Source organism: Zophobas morio, unplaced genomic scaffold, assembly GCF_036711695.1.
Source record: "Zophobas morio isolate AGI-343-1 ecotype UQ-CSIRO unplaced genomic scaffold, CSIRO_AGI_Zmor_V1 ptg000485l, whole genome shotgun sequence".
NCBI lineage: Eukaryota > Metazoa > Arthropoda > Insecta > Coleoptera > Tenebrionidae > Zophobas > Zophobas morio.
In genome coordinates, this window is record NW_026972588.1 from 41803 (window position 1) to 57124 (window position 15322).

Below are 15322 nucleotides of genomic sequence, written 5' to 3' on the forward strand. Positions count from 1 at the left end.
AATGGTTCAATTCTGAACCCCCAAAAGTAACATCACTCGAAAATTGGGACGACGACGCCAGTGGGACGTACGTTCCATCGTTGAAGGATGACTTGATGCTCGACAAGACATCAATAAATTTTTATAACGCTGTGTTCGGCAAAAATAAACAAAAATAATTTTTTGTTTTTGTCTGTCTCTACTCATTAATTTGTACCACCCTACCAGAACTTACCATCTCTACAAGCTACCTCTCTAAATACTAACAGCGATACCATTCCCAAGGAGAACATGGACTTTTGTTTAAGAAATGCTCGTGTATGGTTTGTCACAATATTCCTGATATTATCGATACATCGATCCCACTACAGTATAAACAAGAATTTGTCTTAAGAAACAAAAGCCGCTGCAAGTCACCTAATTACACCATTATTGACGATTATAGTGGTTCCAAAAATTTTAGCGAAAATGCTACAGGATATTGTTTGGCAAAACCATTGATTTGGATATATACTGCCCAACATGCAACACTTAAAAAAAAAAAAAAACAAGCGAAATAAAATACTTATATTATTTATTGATATATAAATATTACTATTACAATACAAGCACCACTATCACTACTAATTCTACTACTAAAACATTTCAACACTTTTAACGCTACTAACACTACTACTGACACTATGAGATTATATACATTTTATTTTTACATATAGTTTCTTTAATTTGTCGGATTTTTGAATACTTTTTTTCATTTCGTTTTCTGCACCCCGCAATTCACTTTGTTCTTCCACTAACTGTCTTTGGAGAGTTGCAATTTGATTTGCTAATTTTTTAATGTTTTTTTTGCACTTTTTTTGTTTTTGCACTAGTTCCCTTTGTCGCGTATTATGTCTGTCCTGCGCTGCCCTACACTTCCACTTAAAATTATACAATAATGTAGATGCATTGTCTTCGTCTTCGAATTCATCACCCGAATCATCAGGTGCAGCAGGATGAGGTGTATCAGGGGCAGGTGTTGGTTGAGACGTCGGTGGTGATGGTGATTTGCGGACCGGTTGTTGCTGCTCCTCCTGCTGCTGTTGCTGCTGCTCCTGCTCCTGCTCCTGCTGCTCTTGCTGCTCTCTCTGCCTCTGTTCGTCTTCCTCCGTAACTCCGTAAACATTACGAAGGAAAGACAAGCTTTTTCCGTGCGCCTCTAACCCCTCAAACAGTGAGGGCGTCATAGAGACGCACGGCTCCTCCAGCCCTGATATATCTAGCTGGGAAGGTGTCTGGGAGTCTTCCACAGCGGAAGTGGAGGCGTCCTCACTTTTTGTTTTTAGTTTTTCAATTTCTTCCTCAGGTAGATCTGCAAGTCTACGCAGTTTGGGCAAAGGCGGCTGAAAATAAAATAAATACTTATAAACATTTCTACATTTTATGAATATAAAAACATTTTTTTTTTTAAATTAATCAAAAATAAAAAACCTACCTGTATCACTACATCCTGGAGGATGTTAATTTTTGGTTTCTTGAGACTCAAGGAATACTTCATATTTTTTTTTTTTTCAACAATTAGCACTTAACACTAACAGACACAGAATTAAGACAAACAATTACGAGTTCCTATGCAAAATATATAGGAAAAATAATGCAGAATATGCAGAAAATAAATGGCGAAGAAGGGTGAAATGTCAAATCAGCAGTTTTACATGTCCATATATGGTCATTTAAAGATTGATTGCAATGAAGTAGGAGGGTGAAATGTCAAATCAGCAGTTTTTTCATGTCCATATATGGTCATTTAATAATTTATTGCAATTCAGCAATTCTTCAAACTATTTCCGTGTGAATTGCAATTCAGCAATTTTTTGATATTTGGTATATAAAAGTAACTTTTGTAAGCATGTGAGTACAGTTCACACATCAGATATGTTCTCATTAAAAAACACAAGTTTCATTTCTCGCAATCTTGATATATCTTCACTGAATGAAGAAAAACGTCGTATCATTCAAACAGTTGAAAGTTTGTTACATCAAAAATTTCGGTCGTCCAGAACTTTCATGGCTGGGGGATGTGCAGCGTTTCTCTTAGGTCGGACGTCTTCTTATACAGACATCGATATTTACGTCGAAGCAGATGAAAATACACAAAAATGGGCTAAGGATAACTGCGCAGACAATCACATGTCTAAATATGACTATCTTTATCAGTCCAAGTGGCCCTGCTGCTATTTGAAGTTTGATGGATTTATATTTAATATTATTTTTGTTGAACCTCGTCTTCAATTTTCGTTGGAAGCCAGAATTCTATGTATCCTTAAATCGTTCGACTTAACCGCGTGCAAAGTGGCAATACACTTTTCAAGTGGAATAAATCCTGTTCTTGTAGAATGGAAATTAACTGACCTGAACTTCGATAATGTCAAGAAAAAGGATCGCATCATTAAGTATAAGAAAAGAATTGAGAAAAATGAAAAGGAACAACGATTCGATCCCAACAGTTTGTCTATGTTGGCCTATACCGTCGTGGTAGATCATGATGACTCATATCGTGCTGCTGGACAAATACTTTGAAAGATATTTATATAACTTAATATTGTTATGCTGAATCATTGTAGTGTTGATTCCGTTAGATAAATATGTAAGAGGATATTAAATAAAACTCACAAACGTAACTAATTGTTTTATTGAACTAATATGTTTATACATTTTCAAACATTTATTGAACTATTGCATTTGCTACAGTGAGTGAAACAAATTAGTACTAAATAAAGAAACACACACACGCACAATTATTTTTGTGTGTCTTGACATGTTTCCGTTTGCCGCCTTCGAAACGATGATATATTTTTTTTAATATTTTCTGAATACGTCTCTGGCAGCGTGCGAGATCCAATGCATCGCAAGCTTTTTCGCTCTCCGTCATCTAACACCTTATTGTAATAATTTCGAAGGAATGCGGACATGTTTACGTTATTGTGGATTAATTCTGGGCGTAATTCAACGATTTCGAAACGAAATTGATATATGGCAACGATTTCATTATTTTGTACATTAATTACTGCATGTTTTTTTTTATATATATATATAAAATCTGGTGTGGATACAAAAGTTGAATATCCGAATTTAATTGGGTCGTATTTATTTATGTTAATTTTCAATCCCAAAATTTCATACAACGCCCAACCGGAATCCTTTTCTGCAAATTTCTCTAATTTTTTCATGATTTTATCAATGACGTTTTCTTCGTACCATTCTTTTAAATTTGTGTTTTGATCAATGTGTTATTTTTTGTTGAAAATGTTTTAATGTCTGTTTCACTAGAGTGCGGTTGAATAAAATTTGCCGAAAAAATTACATTTACCTTAAGCATTGAGTTTTTCACTTCTTTTTTAATTCTAAACATAAAGCATTTAAAAGATTGTTGAAAAAAAAAACTGAAGAGGATCTTTAACATGGTGGTTACTTATAAATCCTGTACGAATTCGTTGTTGAAAGCAGGATTCGACATCTTGCCATGTTACATTAGTCACCGATTTAAATTTGTTGGTTTTAATATAGCCTTCACCAGTTTTTATAGATAATAATTGTTTTTTCTTATTTAAAAGCTTTAGGTGATAAAATTTCAAATACGTCAAGCTTGTTCCTAAGGAATTTGCGTTTTCCAATATATTTTCTCAGGGGATTTTACATTTGAGTGCTTTTCTAATTATTATAATACTGTTATAACTAAAAAAATGTTTAGTTTCTTTGATTGTTTTGATTTTACTTAAGTATTCATGAATTAGCTTAAGAGAGTTTTTACATATAACCCTCACTGATTCTTGTGATTTCATTTTTTGTCGTGAAACTTGCTCACCACAGCAGAAAAAAAAAAAAAAAGAACACTACTATGACCCGTTGACTAGTTTTTTGTTTATATGTGAATTAATGAATGATTCACATAGATTTGATACTTCTGACTATGATTTATATAATATTTATGATATAGAACTTAAAAATAAGAAAGATGAAAATAACGGTAAGATTATGCTAGAATTTGTGGGTCTCAGATCTAAAATGTACGCATCTAGAACTGCAAGTTATGATTTCAATAAAAAATTAGTTAAGAAATCCAAAGGTAGTACAAAAGCATCACTTAAAACAATAACGTTTGAAAATTACAAAGATTGTTTATTTAATAATCGAAGTTACGAAAAATCCCAAAGACTCATCAAGTCCAAACATCATACTGTTTACACAGTAAAACAAGAAAAAGTAGTTCTCAGCCCCAATGATGACAAAAGAATTGTCATAAGATTCGCAACGGATACGAAACCTTGGGGATATCATATTTCGCACGTAATTTAAAAAAAGTGGGAATTGTCATATATAAGCAATTAAATTTCACTGATGTTGGTTATTTTATGATTACAATGTCTGACTTGAGACAATTTGTTGATTTACAAGCATTTTGTGCATCCGAAAGCGTGTACAAAACATATCTTAAAGCCGCTGCGAGTGATCGAACGAAATTAAATTTATTCCTTCATCTCATCGATAAAAAAGATTTTATTGTACCGGACGAAGTGTTTAAATGGATTGCCGAAAGTGAAAGTGACTTTTATACACTTGACATTTGTATTCTGCTACAAAGAAAGCAATGTGTCGATGGTTACATTGATGCATTTCTACGTGTATGCGAAAGAGACCAAATTGAAAATTTAAATTATGCTGCTTTGGAGTTTTTGATGACCACCAACTATTTGGACAATACTCTAACGTATAAATGTTTTATTTATAAATTATTGAGTGATAATCGCTGGCAGAATCTTGGAGATATATTCTATCCTGTTGAGAATATCCGGAAAAATTATCGAAGGATCGACCAGTGCGTGGATGAATTTATGTGTCGGGCTGCGTATTTGGCAAACCATAAAGCGCTCAGTACTTTCTATGAGTCTTTAGAAATAATAAATTACGATTCTTTCGCATTTCAACCTTCTCAAAATCAGGAGCACCGAAGAATTTTCAACTGGATCAAAAAGAACATTGTCAAAGGAGAAGCCAATCCTGAAATACCATTAGGATGGACAGAGGGACCGGATTCAACAAAATGGCCCTCGATTAAGTTAGATGATTATAAGAAAACTTTACATGTAATTTCTGGTAACCATGAATAAAATACACAAAAATGGGTTATATGTAGTTTTATTTACCCCCAAACATAATACAATAACAGATGAAATTATTTACATCACTCTGACGACATCTTGTGCAGGGATGTATTTTTCATTTCATCCTTATCGAAGTTCGCTGGTTTGTTTGGATAAGAACGATGTCTGGAATTCTTTAAACATATCATAGACAATTGCATACCGATTATTTGTGAAATCAACATTCATGTTTTTGTAGGGATACATGGTATCATTAAGGTACAATTTTACATCTCTCAGATTACAATGATCATATTGACTGTAGTTTTTCTTCAATTGATTTTTTCTTCCCTGTTGTAATGCAAAAATTATGTACTGTGATTTTTTTAAGAAAGCCTTAACAAAAATGGAAGGAAAAAAGCAAGGGTGGGGATTAATATGGTGTATAAATTAAAGATCACACACACACAAGAACGAATTAATAAGTTTCTTGCAAGTACATAAGTTAATACTTAACAGCAGAAATGGGTAAGCTTATACATTTTTGTTGTAGTATGTAAAGTTTTAAAAACTTTTTTTTTTTCTGTGTAGAAAAATTTATCATTTGTCCTTATGATCCTAGCCACAGGCTGTTAGAGAAGAGGTTGAGAAAACATATTTTCAACTGTCATCGGGATGCCTGGGAGAGGGAGCGAAAACTCTGGGATGACAATTCCCACTTTTTTTAAATTACGTGCGAAATATGATATCCCCAAGGTTTCGTATCCGTTGCGAATCTTATGACAATTCTTTTGTCATCATTGGGGCTGAGAACTACTTTTTCTTGTTTTACTGTGTAAACAGTATGATGTTTGGACTTGATGAGTCTTTGGGATTTTTCGTAACTTCGATTATTAAATAAACAATCTTTGTAATTTTCAAACGTTATTGTTTTAAGTGATGCTTTTGTACTACCTTTGGATTTCTTAACTAATTTTTTATTGAAATCATAACTTGCAGTTCTAGATGCGTACATTTTAGATCTGAGACCCACAAATTCTAGCATAATCTTACCGTTATTTTCATCTTTCTTATTTTTAAGTTCTATATCATAAATATTATATAAATCATAGTCAGAAGTATCAAATCTATGTGAATCATTCATTAATTCACATATAAACAAAAAACTAGTCAACGGGTCATAGTAGTGTTCTTTTTTTTTTTTCTGCTGTGGTGAGCAAGTTTCACGACAAAAAATGAAATCACAAGAATCAGTGAGGGTTATATGTAAAAACTCTCTTAAGCTAATTCATGAATACTTAAGTAAAATCAAAACAATCAAAGAAACTAAACATTTTTTTAGTTATAACAGTATAATAATAATTAGAAAAGCACTCAAATGTAAAATCCCCTGAGAAAATATATTGGAAAACGCAAATTCCTTAGGAACAAGCTTGACGTATTTGAAATTTTATCACCTAAAGCTTTTAAATAAGAAAAAACAATTATTATCTATAAAAACTGGTGAAGGCTATATTAAAACCAACAAATTTAAATCGGTGACTAATGTAACATGGCAAGATGTCGAATCCTGCTTTCAACAACGAATTCGTACAGGATTTATAAGTAACCACCATGTTAAAGATCCTCTTCAGTTTTTTTTTCAACAATCTTTTAAATGCTTTATGTTTAGAATTAAAAAAGAAGTGAAAAACTCAATGCTTAAGGTAAATGTAATTTTTTCGGCAAATTTTATTCAACCGCACTCTAGTGAAACAGACATTAAAACATTTTCAACAAAAAATAACACATTGATCAAAACACAAATTTAAAAGAATGGTACGAAGAAAACGTCATTGATAAAATCATGAAAAAATTAGAGAAATTTGCAGAAAAGGATTCCGGTTGGGCGTTGTATGAAATTTTGGGATTGAAAATTAACATAAATAAATACGACCCAATTAAATTCGGATATTCAACTTTTGTATCCACACCAGATTTTATATATATATATAAAAAAAAACATGCAGTAATTAATGTACAAAATAATGAAATCGTTGCCATATATCAATTTCGTTTCGAAATCGTTGAATTACGCCCAGAATTAATCCACAATAACGTAAACATGTCCGCATTCCTTCGAAATTATTACAATAAGGTGTTAGATGACGGAGAGCGAAAAAGCTTGCGATGCATTGGATCTCGCACGCTGCCAGAGACGTATTCAGAAAATATTAAAAAAAATATATCATCGTTTCGAAGGCGGCAAACGGAAACATGTCAAGACACACAAAAATAATTGTGCGTGTGTGTGTTTCTTTATTTAGTACTAATTTGTTTCACTCACTGTAGCAAATGCAATAGTTCAATAAATGTTTGAAAATGTATAAACATATTAGTTCAATAAAACAATTAGTTACGTTTGTGAGTTTTATTTAATATCCTCTTACATATTTATCTAACGGAATCAACACTACAATGATTCAGCATAACAATATTAAGTTATATAAATATCTTTCAAAGTATTTGTCCAGCAGCACGATATGAGTCATCATGATCTACCACGACGGTATAGGCCAACATAGACAAACTGTTGGGATCGAATCGTTGTTCCTTTTCATTTTTCTCAATTCTTTTCTTATACTTAATGATGCGATCCTTTTTCTTGACATTATCGAAGTTCAGGTCAGTTAATTTCCATTCTACAAGAACAGGATTTATTCCACTTGAAAAGTGTATTGCCACTTTGCACGCGGTTAAGTCGAACGATTTAAGGATACATAGAATTCTGGCTTCCAACGAAAATTGAAGACGAGGTTCAACAAAAATAATATTAAATATAAATCCATCAAACTTCAAATAGCAGCAGGGCCACTTGGACTGATAAAGATAGTCATATTTAGACATGTGATTGTCTGCGCAGTTATCCTTAGCCCATTTTTGTGTATTTTCATCTGCTTCGACGTAAATATCGATGTCTGTATAAGAAGACGTCCGACCTAAGAGAAACGCTGCACATCCCCCAGCCATGAAAGTTCTGGACGACCGAAATTTTTGATGTAACAAACTTTCAACTGTTTGAATGATACGACGTTTTTCTTCATTCAGTGAAGATATATCAAGATTGCGAGAAATGAAACTTGTGTTTTTTAATGAGAACATATCTGATGTGTGAACTGTACTCACATGCTTACAAAAGTTACTTTTATATACCAAATATCAAAAAATTGCTGAATTGCAATTCACACGGAAATAGTTTGAAGAATTGCTGAATTGCAATAAATTATTAAATGACCATATATGGACATGAAAAAACTGCTGATTTGACATTTCACCCTCCTACTTCATTGCAATCAATCTTTAAATGACCATATATGGACATGTAAAACTGCTGATTTGACATTTCACCCTTCTTCGCCATTTATTTTCTGCATATTCTGCATTATTTTTCCTATATATTTTGCATAGGAACTCGTAATTGTTTGTCTTAATTCTGTGTCTGTTAGTGTTAAGTGCTAATTGTTGAAAAAAAAAAAAATATGAAGTATTCCTTGAGTCTCAAGAAACCAAAAATTAACATCCTCCAGGATGTAGTGATACAGGTAGGTTTTTTATTTTTGATTAATTTAAAAAAAAAAATGTTTTTATATTCATAAAATGTAGAAATGTTTATAAGTATTTATTTTATTTTCAGCCGCCTTTGCCCAAACTGCGTAGACTTGCAGATCTACCTGAGGAAGAAATTGAAAAACTAAAAACAAAAAGTGAGGACGCCTCCACTTCCGCTGTGGAAGACTCCCAGACACCTTCCCAGCTAGATATATCAGGGCTGGAGGAGCCGTGCGTCTCTATGACGCCCTCACTGTTTGAGGGGTTAGAGGCGCACGGAAAAAGCTTGTCTTTCCTTCGTAATGTTTACGGAGTTACGGAGGAAGACGAACAGAGGCAGAGAGAGCAGCAAGAGCAGCAGGAGCAGGAGCAGGAGCAGCAGCAACAGCAGCAGGAGGAGCAGCAACAACCGGTCCGCAAATCACCATCACCACCGACGTCTCAACCAACACCTGCCCCTGATACACCTCATCCTGCTGCACCTGATGATTCGGGTGATGAATTCGAAGACGAAGACAATGCATCTACATTATTGTATAATTTTAAGTGGAAGTGTAGGGCAGCGCAGGACAGACATAATACGCGACAAAGGGAACTAGTGCAAAAACAAAAAAAGTGCAAAAAAAACATTAAAAAATTAGCAAATCAAATTGCAACTCTCCAAAGACAGTTAGTGGAAGAACAAAGTGAATTGCGGGGTGCAGAAAACGAAATGAAAAAAAGTATTCAAAAATCCGACAAATTAAAGAAACTATATGTAAAAATAAAATGTATATAATCTCATAGTGTCAGTAGTAGTGTTAGTAGCGTTAAAAGTGTTGAAATGTTTTAGTAGTAGAATTAGTAGTGATAGTGGTGCTTGTATTGTAATAGTAATATTTATATATCAATAAATAATATAAGTATTTTATTTCGCTTGTTTTTTTTTTTTTTTAAGTGTTGCATGTTGGGCAGTATATATCCAAATCAATGGTTTTGCCAAACAATATCCTGTAGCATTTTCGCTAAAATTTTTGGAACCACTATAATCGTCAATAATGGTGTAATTAGGTGACTTGCAGCGGCTTTTGTTTCTTAAGACAAATTCTTGTTTATACTGTAGTGGGATCGATGTATCGATAATATCAGGAATATTGTGACAAACCATACACGAGCATTTCTTAAACAAAAGTCCATGTTCTCCTTGGGAATGGTATCGCTGTTAGTATTTAGAGAGGTAGCTTGTAGAGATGGTAAGTTCTGGTAGGGTGGTACAAATTAATGAGTAGAGACAGACAAAAACAAAAAATTATTTTTGTTTATTTTTGCCGAACACAGCGTTATAAAAATTTATTGATGTCTTGTCGAGCATCAAGTCATCCTTCAACGATGGAACGTACGTCCCACTGGCGTCGTCGTCCCAATTTTCGAGTGATGTTACTTTTGGGGGTTCAGAATTGAACCATTTTGATGGTTGAGATGGTATCGGTGGTGATGCTTTGGGAAGTGCAGCTTCGCGGAGCTGTCGCTCCCTTTCCCAAGCCTCCCTATGACACCTAAATATATGCCTCTGGAGTCTCCCCTCTAGCATTCGATGGCTCCTATCGTATGGGCAAACTATAAAATCCTCTAAACAAAACAAAAAAAAATATATGAAATTTACATACTGTAATAAAAATATAACCTTACCCATGTCCCTAGATATCTATTGGTTAATTCTCTTGATACTAGTTAATCAGTTATAATCACATCTTTCATATAGTCTTGAATTTATATACGAAATTAATCCCTTCTTTTACTCTTTTTCCCTCTCTAATTTTTATTTCAAGTTGACGATTCAGTTGTTTTTCTCTTATCGAAAATGCAAGAGTTTCACTAATTCAGAAAGATTTAGCAACTACGATTTAATACAACAACAAGTTATTTAATACGTTTTAAATTATTTGTCCAGCAGCACGATATGACTCATCACGATCTACCACCACAGCAGTGATTTTTGATGATTGTTTATAGGTTTTTGATTTTCGTTTTTTAATGATGTTTTGTTGTTTTCATATAAAATTCAACAAAAAGCCGTTTTTGGTTAACTTGAAATTTTTTTTTTTAATGTCTTAGTATATTTAGTTGTGATGGTAGTAGTCATATAACAATACATATAAAGAACAACCTATTTCGCTTTTTTTTTTTTTTTTTTTTTTTTTTTTTAAGTGTTGCATGTTGGGCTTATTCGAATCCTTTTTCGATGGTCTTTTTTTCGACCTGAAAAAATTTTTACGTAGCGACCTCGAAAAAACTAGAAATGGCTCCTGTATCTAGGTCGATGTGGACAGAATCGATTTTTTTGAGCAGACTTATGCGTTCGTTCCAGAAGAAGGTTTTGATGTATACAACCGATATTCTATCTCTTACCATTTGGACACTAGAAACTTTTGCCCTTTTCTCCCTTATTTTCAACTTTTTTGAAAATTTTTTTTGCTCAACATATGGCTTAATTTTTTTAGCTTTTCCCCGTTCCCCTGAGCCGACATGCTACCTCTTACCGCTTACGAACTATGACGTTTTTCCGTTATTACTACTAAACGGTAGCAAAAAATATTTATTTTGCTAAGTGGACCTATAGACTGTTCACTCAGAAATATTTTGGTACAAAAATATATTTTTTAAGTTTTACCGTTTGGGCGCCACAAACTTTTGCCCTTTTCACAGTCATGTCAAAAGTTAGCGAAAAACCGTCGACGGCTGTCGATATTATTTGTTTTTGTCAATCTTTTTTGCTCTATACACGAACCTCCTATCTCTTACCATTTTCGAGTAACAAAAATTTTTTCTATTTAAACGGTAGATACACCTATGAGTCATAATCATTTTTACACACGATTAGATAGTACTTCATGAATATGCATTTGATTTTGTGGAAAAACAAACTTTTCAAAATTTGGATTTTTTTTTTGAGATTTTTTTTGTTTTAATTTTTCTTTGGATTCTTTGAATTTTTTAAATTTTTTTTTTCACCAAAACTTCTAATTTACTTTCCTACTGCTCAAGGAAAACTTTTTTTCGAATTTTGACAACCTTTTTTGACAAAAATTGTTGCGCCCCAAACTCAAATTTTCACATATTTAATTACATGGACCTATTGATTATTCATCCAAAAATATTTTGACACAAAAAACAAATTTTTAACTAATTCCGTTTGGTCACCACAAACTTTTGCCCTTTTCTCCGAAATGCTAAACTCAAACTAAAAACCGTCGACACAGGTGCATGTGTTTCGTATTTTAGGAACTTTTTTGTTCTTTGCACGAACCTCGTATCTCTTACCGTCTTCGAGTAAAACATTTTTTTTTTATATTTAAACAATTATTGCACCTCCAACCCACATTTATTTTTACACAAATGTGTCATTAGTTTATAGGGATGCATTTTTATTTTTTTAACAAACTTTCTGCCCTTTATCACCCTCAAGCGATAATTCTTTTTTTTTAATATTTCCGAATACGTCCCTGTCTATTGCGACAAAAGCGTCCAGTTCCGTAAGAATTTGCTGAAACAGCATCGCGTTATTTCATTCTGTGTTGTAATAATGACGGGCGGCGTGTTTCGGTTTATGAATTTTACCGTGAAAAGATTTGGGAAAAAGGTGGTTTTGTTGAACTAAATGGTGGCTTCTGTGAAGTGTGCGTGTATTTGAATGTTTTCGAGGGAGAACGGATGATTTTATTGCCTGTTTTCAATGTCGTAAGTAACAATTTTTTTAATTTTTAACAACACACTCGCCTTCTGACATTTGAGATTTTATTCTAATAATCACGGACAAATAAGCTTAAATCGGCAGAAAGTTGCTGATGAACATTTATTTATTAAGAAAATAACAGGAGTTTTGTCGGAGCAAACACGGCTTTTATTCGTTGCTGTTATTCCCAATTAAATAATTTTAGATGAGACTGGGGAAAATAATACACCAAACGAAATAAACAATATTTATTATAATTTCAATTACAGCTTAAGATTATACAAACTAGTTCGTATTTTATACATTTTAAGAAACTAATAAGTTTTAAATTTAAATCTAATTTACGACGCAGTGGTTTAACCGCAATGTGCACAGTTATTTAACTGATTTTCTTTGCTGAATAATTTTCAATTCTGAATCCAATTTTTCGATTGTTTCTCTAAATTTTCGCTTCTTCTCCATCATTTTTTCGATTAAGGGCTTTATTTGCAATTCGAAACGTTCCACATTCATTTGAAATCTTTTAACATCGTATAACCAAGTATTAATTCGGCTTTCTTTATCATTTATTAAGAAAATAACCGGAACTTTGTCGAAACAAACACGTCTGTTATTCATGACAGTTTGCAATCAAATATTTTTTACATGAGACTGGGGAAAATAATACACCGAACGAATTAAATAATATTTATTATAATTTCTATTACAGCTTAAGATTATTCAATTTAGTTCTTATTTCATACATTTTAATTGCTTCTTTTAAATAACTAATTCGTTTTAAATGTAATTCTAATCTACGACGAAGCAGTCTAACTGCACTTGATTTGTTTTCCACATGAACCAATGCCTTCTTCATTCTTCGATAAATTCGATATTGATGGTTCGACCGATCGGACCTCTATTTACCAAGTACAATTTCAAGCCGTTCACGATCTTCTGGTTCAGATCGCTGATCACTGAGTCGGTGAATTTTTCGGTAAATCTCTGTGGAAGTATCGTTCTAGACTCTTCAAGTTGCACAAATATCTTGTCACCGTACTTTGTAGACAGTTTACTAAAATTTTTTGTTAAAAATTTTTTATTTTCTTCTAAAGTTTTCGCACTCACAAAAGCTTGCAAGTGAGACTCTTTATTCAAGGTAGAAATGAAAGATGACATTTCTAAGTGTTAAATAATTGAATTCAAAAAACTAATTAATTCTTACACACGAATCCATCGACTTTTATACAAGTATAAAACGGAAGTGGGGATGCGAGATTGCGTCCGAGATCCCTCCCCGACCTAAACGAAAAGAGGGGATAGATCTCGAGATGAACGAGGGCAATAAACGACCAAGGTCGAGCAACGACTAGGTCAATGATCGCCCGATGAAAAGTAATGGGGGAGCTGGACCAGCTGGCAAGGTCAGCCACGTGCACCGACAAGCTCGACAACAAATGAAAGGTCAATGACCGCTCGATGAAAAGTAATGGGGGAGCTGGACCAGTTTGACCTCATTTGACCTGGTCTAGAACCCCCACTATATAACTACTTATCTGATTGGCTTAAAAGTACAAGAAAACACTTCAAAAGTGACGTTTCTGAAGAATTTTAACAGTTTTCTTGTATCTACGAACGCCAGAATGCATAAAATTGACCTAGACGTCTCCTTTTCCTATTCTGAGTCGATTCTGCATGCTTTAAGTGTGATTGGTGGCTCAGAACCATCAAAAAACGTTGAAATATAGTTCAAATTCAATAAAAATCGACAAAAATACAGTTTCTAGCTAAAATTTGATGGTTTCGTTGCACTTTCCGAGCCCGTAGGGTATCTGATTGGCTTAAAAGTACAAGAAAACACTTCAAAAGTGACGTTTCTGAAGAATTTTAACAGTTTTCTTGTATCTACGAACGCCAGAATGCATAAAATTGACCTAAACGTCTCCTTTTCCTATTCTGAGTCGATTCTGCATGCTTTAAGTGTGTTTGGTGGCTCAGAACCATCAAAAAACGTTGAAATATAGTTCAAATTCAATAAAAATCGACAAAAATACAGTTTCTAGCTAAAATTTGATGGTTTCGTTGCACTTTCCGAGCCCGTAGGGTATCTGATTGGCTTAAAAGTACAAGAAAACACTTCAAAAGTGACGTTTCTGAAGAATTTTAACAGTTTTCTTGTATCTACGAACGCCAGAATGCATAAAATTGACCTAAACGTCTCCTTTTCCTATTCTGAGTCGATTCTGCATGCTTTAAGTGTGTTTGGTGGCTCAGAACCATCAAAAAACGTTGAAATATAGTTCAAATTCAATAAAAATCGACAAAAATACAGTTTCTAGCTAAAATTTGATGGTTTCGTTGCACTTTCCGAGCCCGTAGGGTATCTGATTGGCTTAAAAGTACAAGAAAACACTTCAAAAGTGACGTTTCTGAAGAATTTTAACAGTTTTCTTGTATCTACGAACGCCAGAATGCATAAAATTGACCTAAACGTCTCCTTTTCCAATTCTGAGTCGATTCTGCATGCTTTAAGTGTGTTTGGTGGCTCAGAACCATCAAAAAACGTTGAAATATAGTTCAAATTCAATAAAAATCGACAAAAATACAGTTTCTAGCTAAAATTTGATGGTTTCGTTGCACTTTCCGAGCCCGTAGGGTATCTGATTGGCTTAAAAGTACAAGAAAACACTTCAAAAGTGACGTTTCTGAAGAATTTTAACAGTTTTCTTGTATCTACGAACGCCAGAATGCATAAAATTGACCTAAACGTCTCCTTTTCCTATTCTGAGTCGATTCTGCATGCTTTAAGTGTGTTTGGTGGCTCAGAACCATCAAAAAACGTTGAAATATAGTTCAAATTCAATAAAAATCGACAAAAATACAGTTTCTAGCTAAAATTTGATGGTTTCGCTGCACTTTCCGAGCCCGTAGGGTATCTGATTGG

At 33.5% G+C, this 15322-nt stretch overlaps 2 protein-coding genes across 2 annotated transcripts; one reads left to right on the top strand and one right to left on the bottom strand.

The window, feature by feature from the left end:
• Window positions 1-324: 324 nt before the first annotated feature.
• On the bottom strand, window positions 325-1516 carry LOC135121071 (ras guanine nucleotide exchange factor P-like). Its single transcript, XM_064045375.1, has 3 exons — window positions 1454-1516; window positions 913-1361; window positions 325-385 (listed from the first exon to the last, which is right to left on the bottom strand). The coding sequence occupies exons 1-3, from the start codon at window positions 1514-1516 to the stop codon at window positions 325-327; spliced, it is 573 nt and encodes a 190-aa protein (XP_063901445.1).
• A 7101-nt stretch (window positions 1517-8617) lies between these two features.
• On the top strand, window positions 8618-9809 carry LOC135121072 (ras guanine nucleotide exchange factor P-like). The gene is made up of 3 exons (XM_064045376.1): window positions 8618-8680; window positions 8773-9221; window positions 9749-9809. Exons 1-3 carry the CDS (start codon window positions 8618-8620, stop codon window positions 9807-9809), a joined length of 573 nt encoding a protein of 190 aa, XP_063901446.1.
• Window positions 9810-15322: the final 5513 nt, after the last annotated feature.

What these genes read in the sequence shown, in the direction of transcription:
- LOC135121071 (XM_064045375.1), bottom strand. Translation starts at nt 1,516, where the DNA reads ATGAAGTATTCCTTGAGTCTCAAGAAACCAAAAATTAACATCCTCCAG. An exon ending in TCCAGGATGTAGTGATACAG is followed by an intron (nt 1,362 to 1,453) that starts GTAGGTTTTTTA and finishes TTTTATTTTCAG; the next exon opens with CCGCCTTTGCCCAAACTGCG. An exon ending in GACAATGCATCTACATTATT is followed by an intron (nt 386 to 912) that starts GTATAATTTTAA and finishes GGTGACTTGCAG; the next exon opens with CGGCTTTTGTTTCTTAAGAC.
- LOC135121072 (XM_064045376.1), top strand. Translation starts at nt 8,618, where the DNA reads ATGAAGTATTCCTTGAGTCTCAAGAAACCAAAAATTAACATCCTCCAG. An exon ending in TCCAGGATGTAGTGATACAG is followed by an intron (nt 8,681 to 8,772) that starts GTAGGTTTTTTA and finishes TTTTATTTTCAG; the next exon opens with CCGCCTTTGCCCAAACTGCG. An exon ending in GACAATGCATCTACATTATT is followed by an intron (nt 9,222 to 9,748) that starts GTATAATTTTAA and finishes GGTGACTTGCAG; the next exon opens with CGGCTTTTGTTTCTTAAGAC.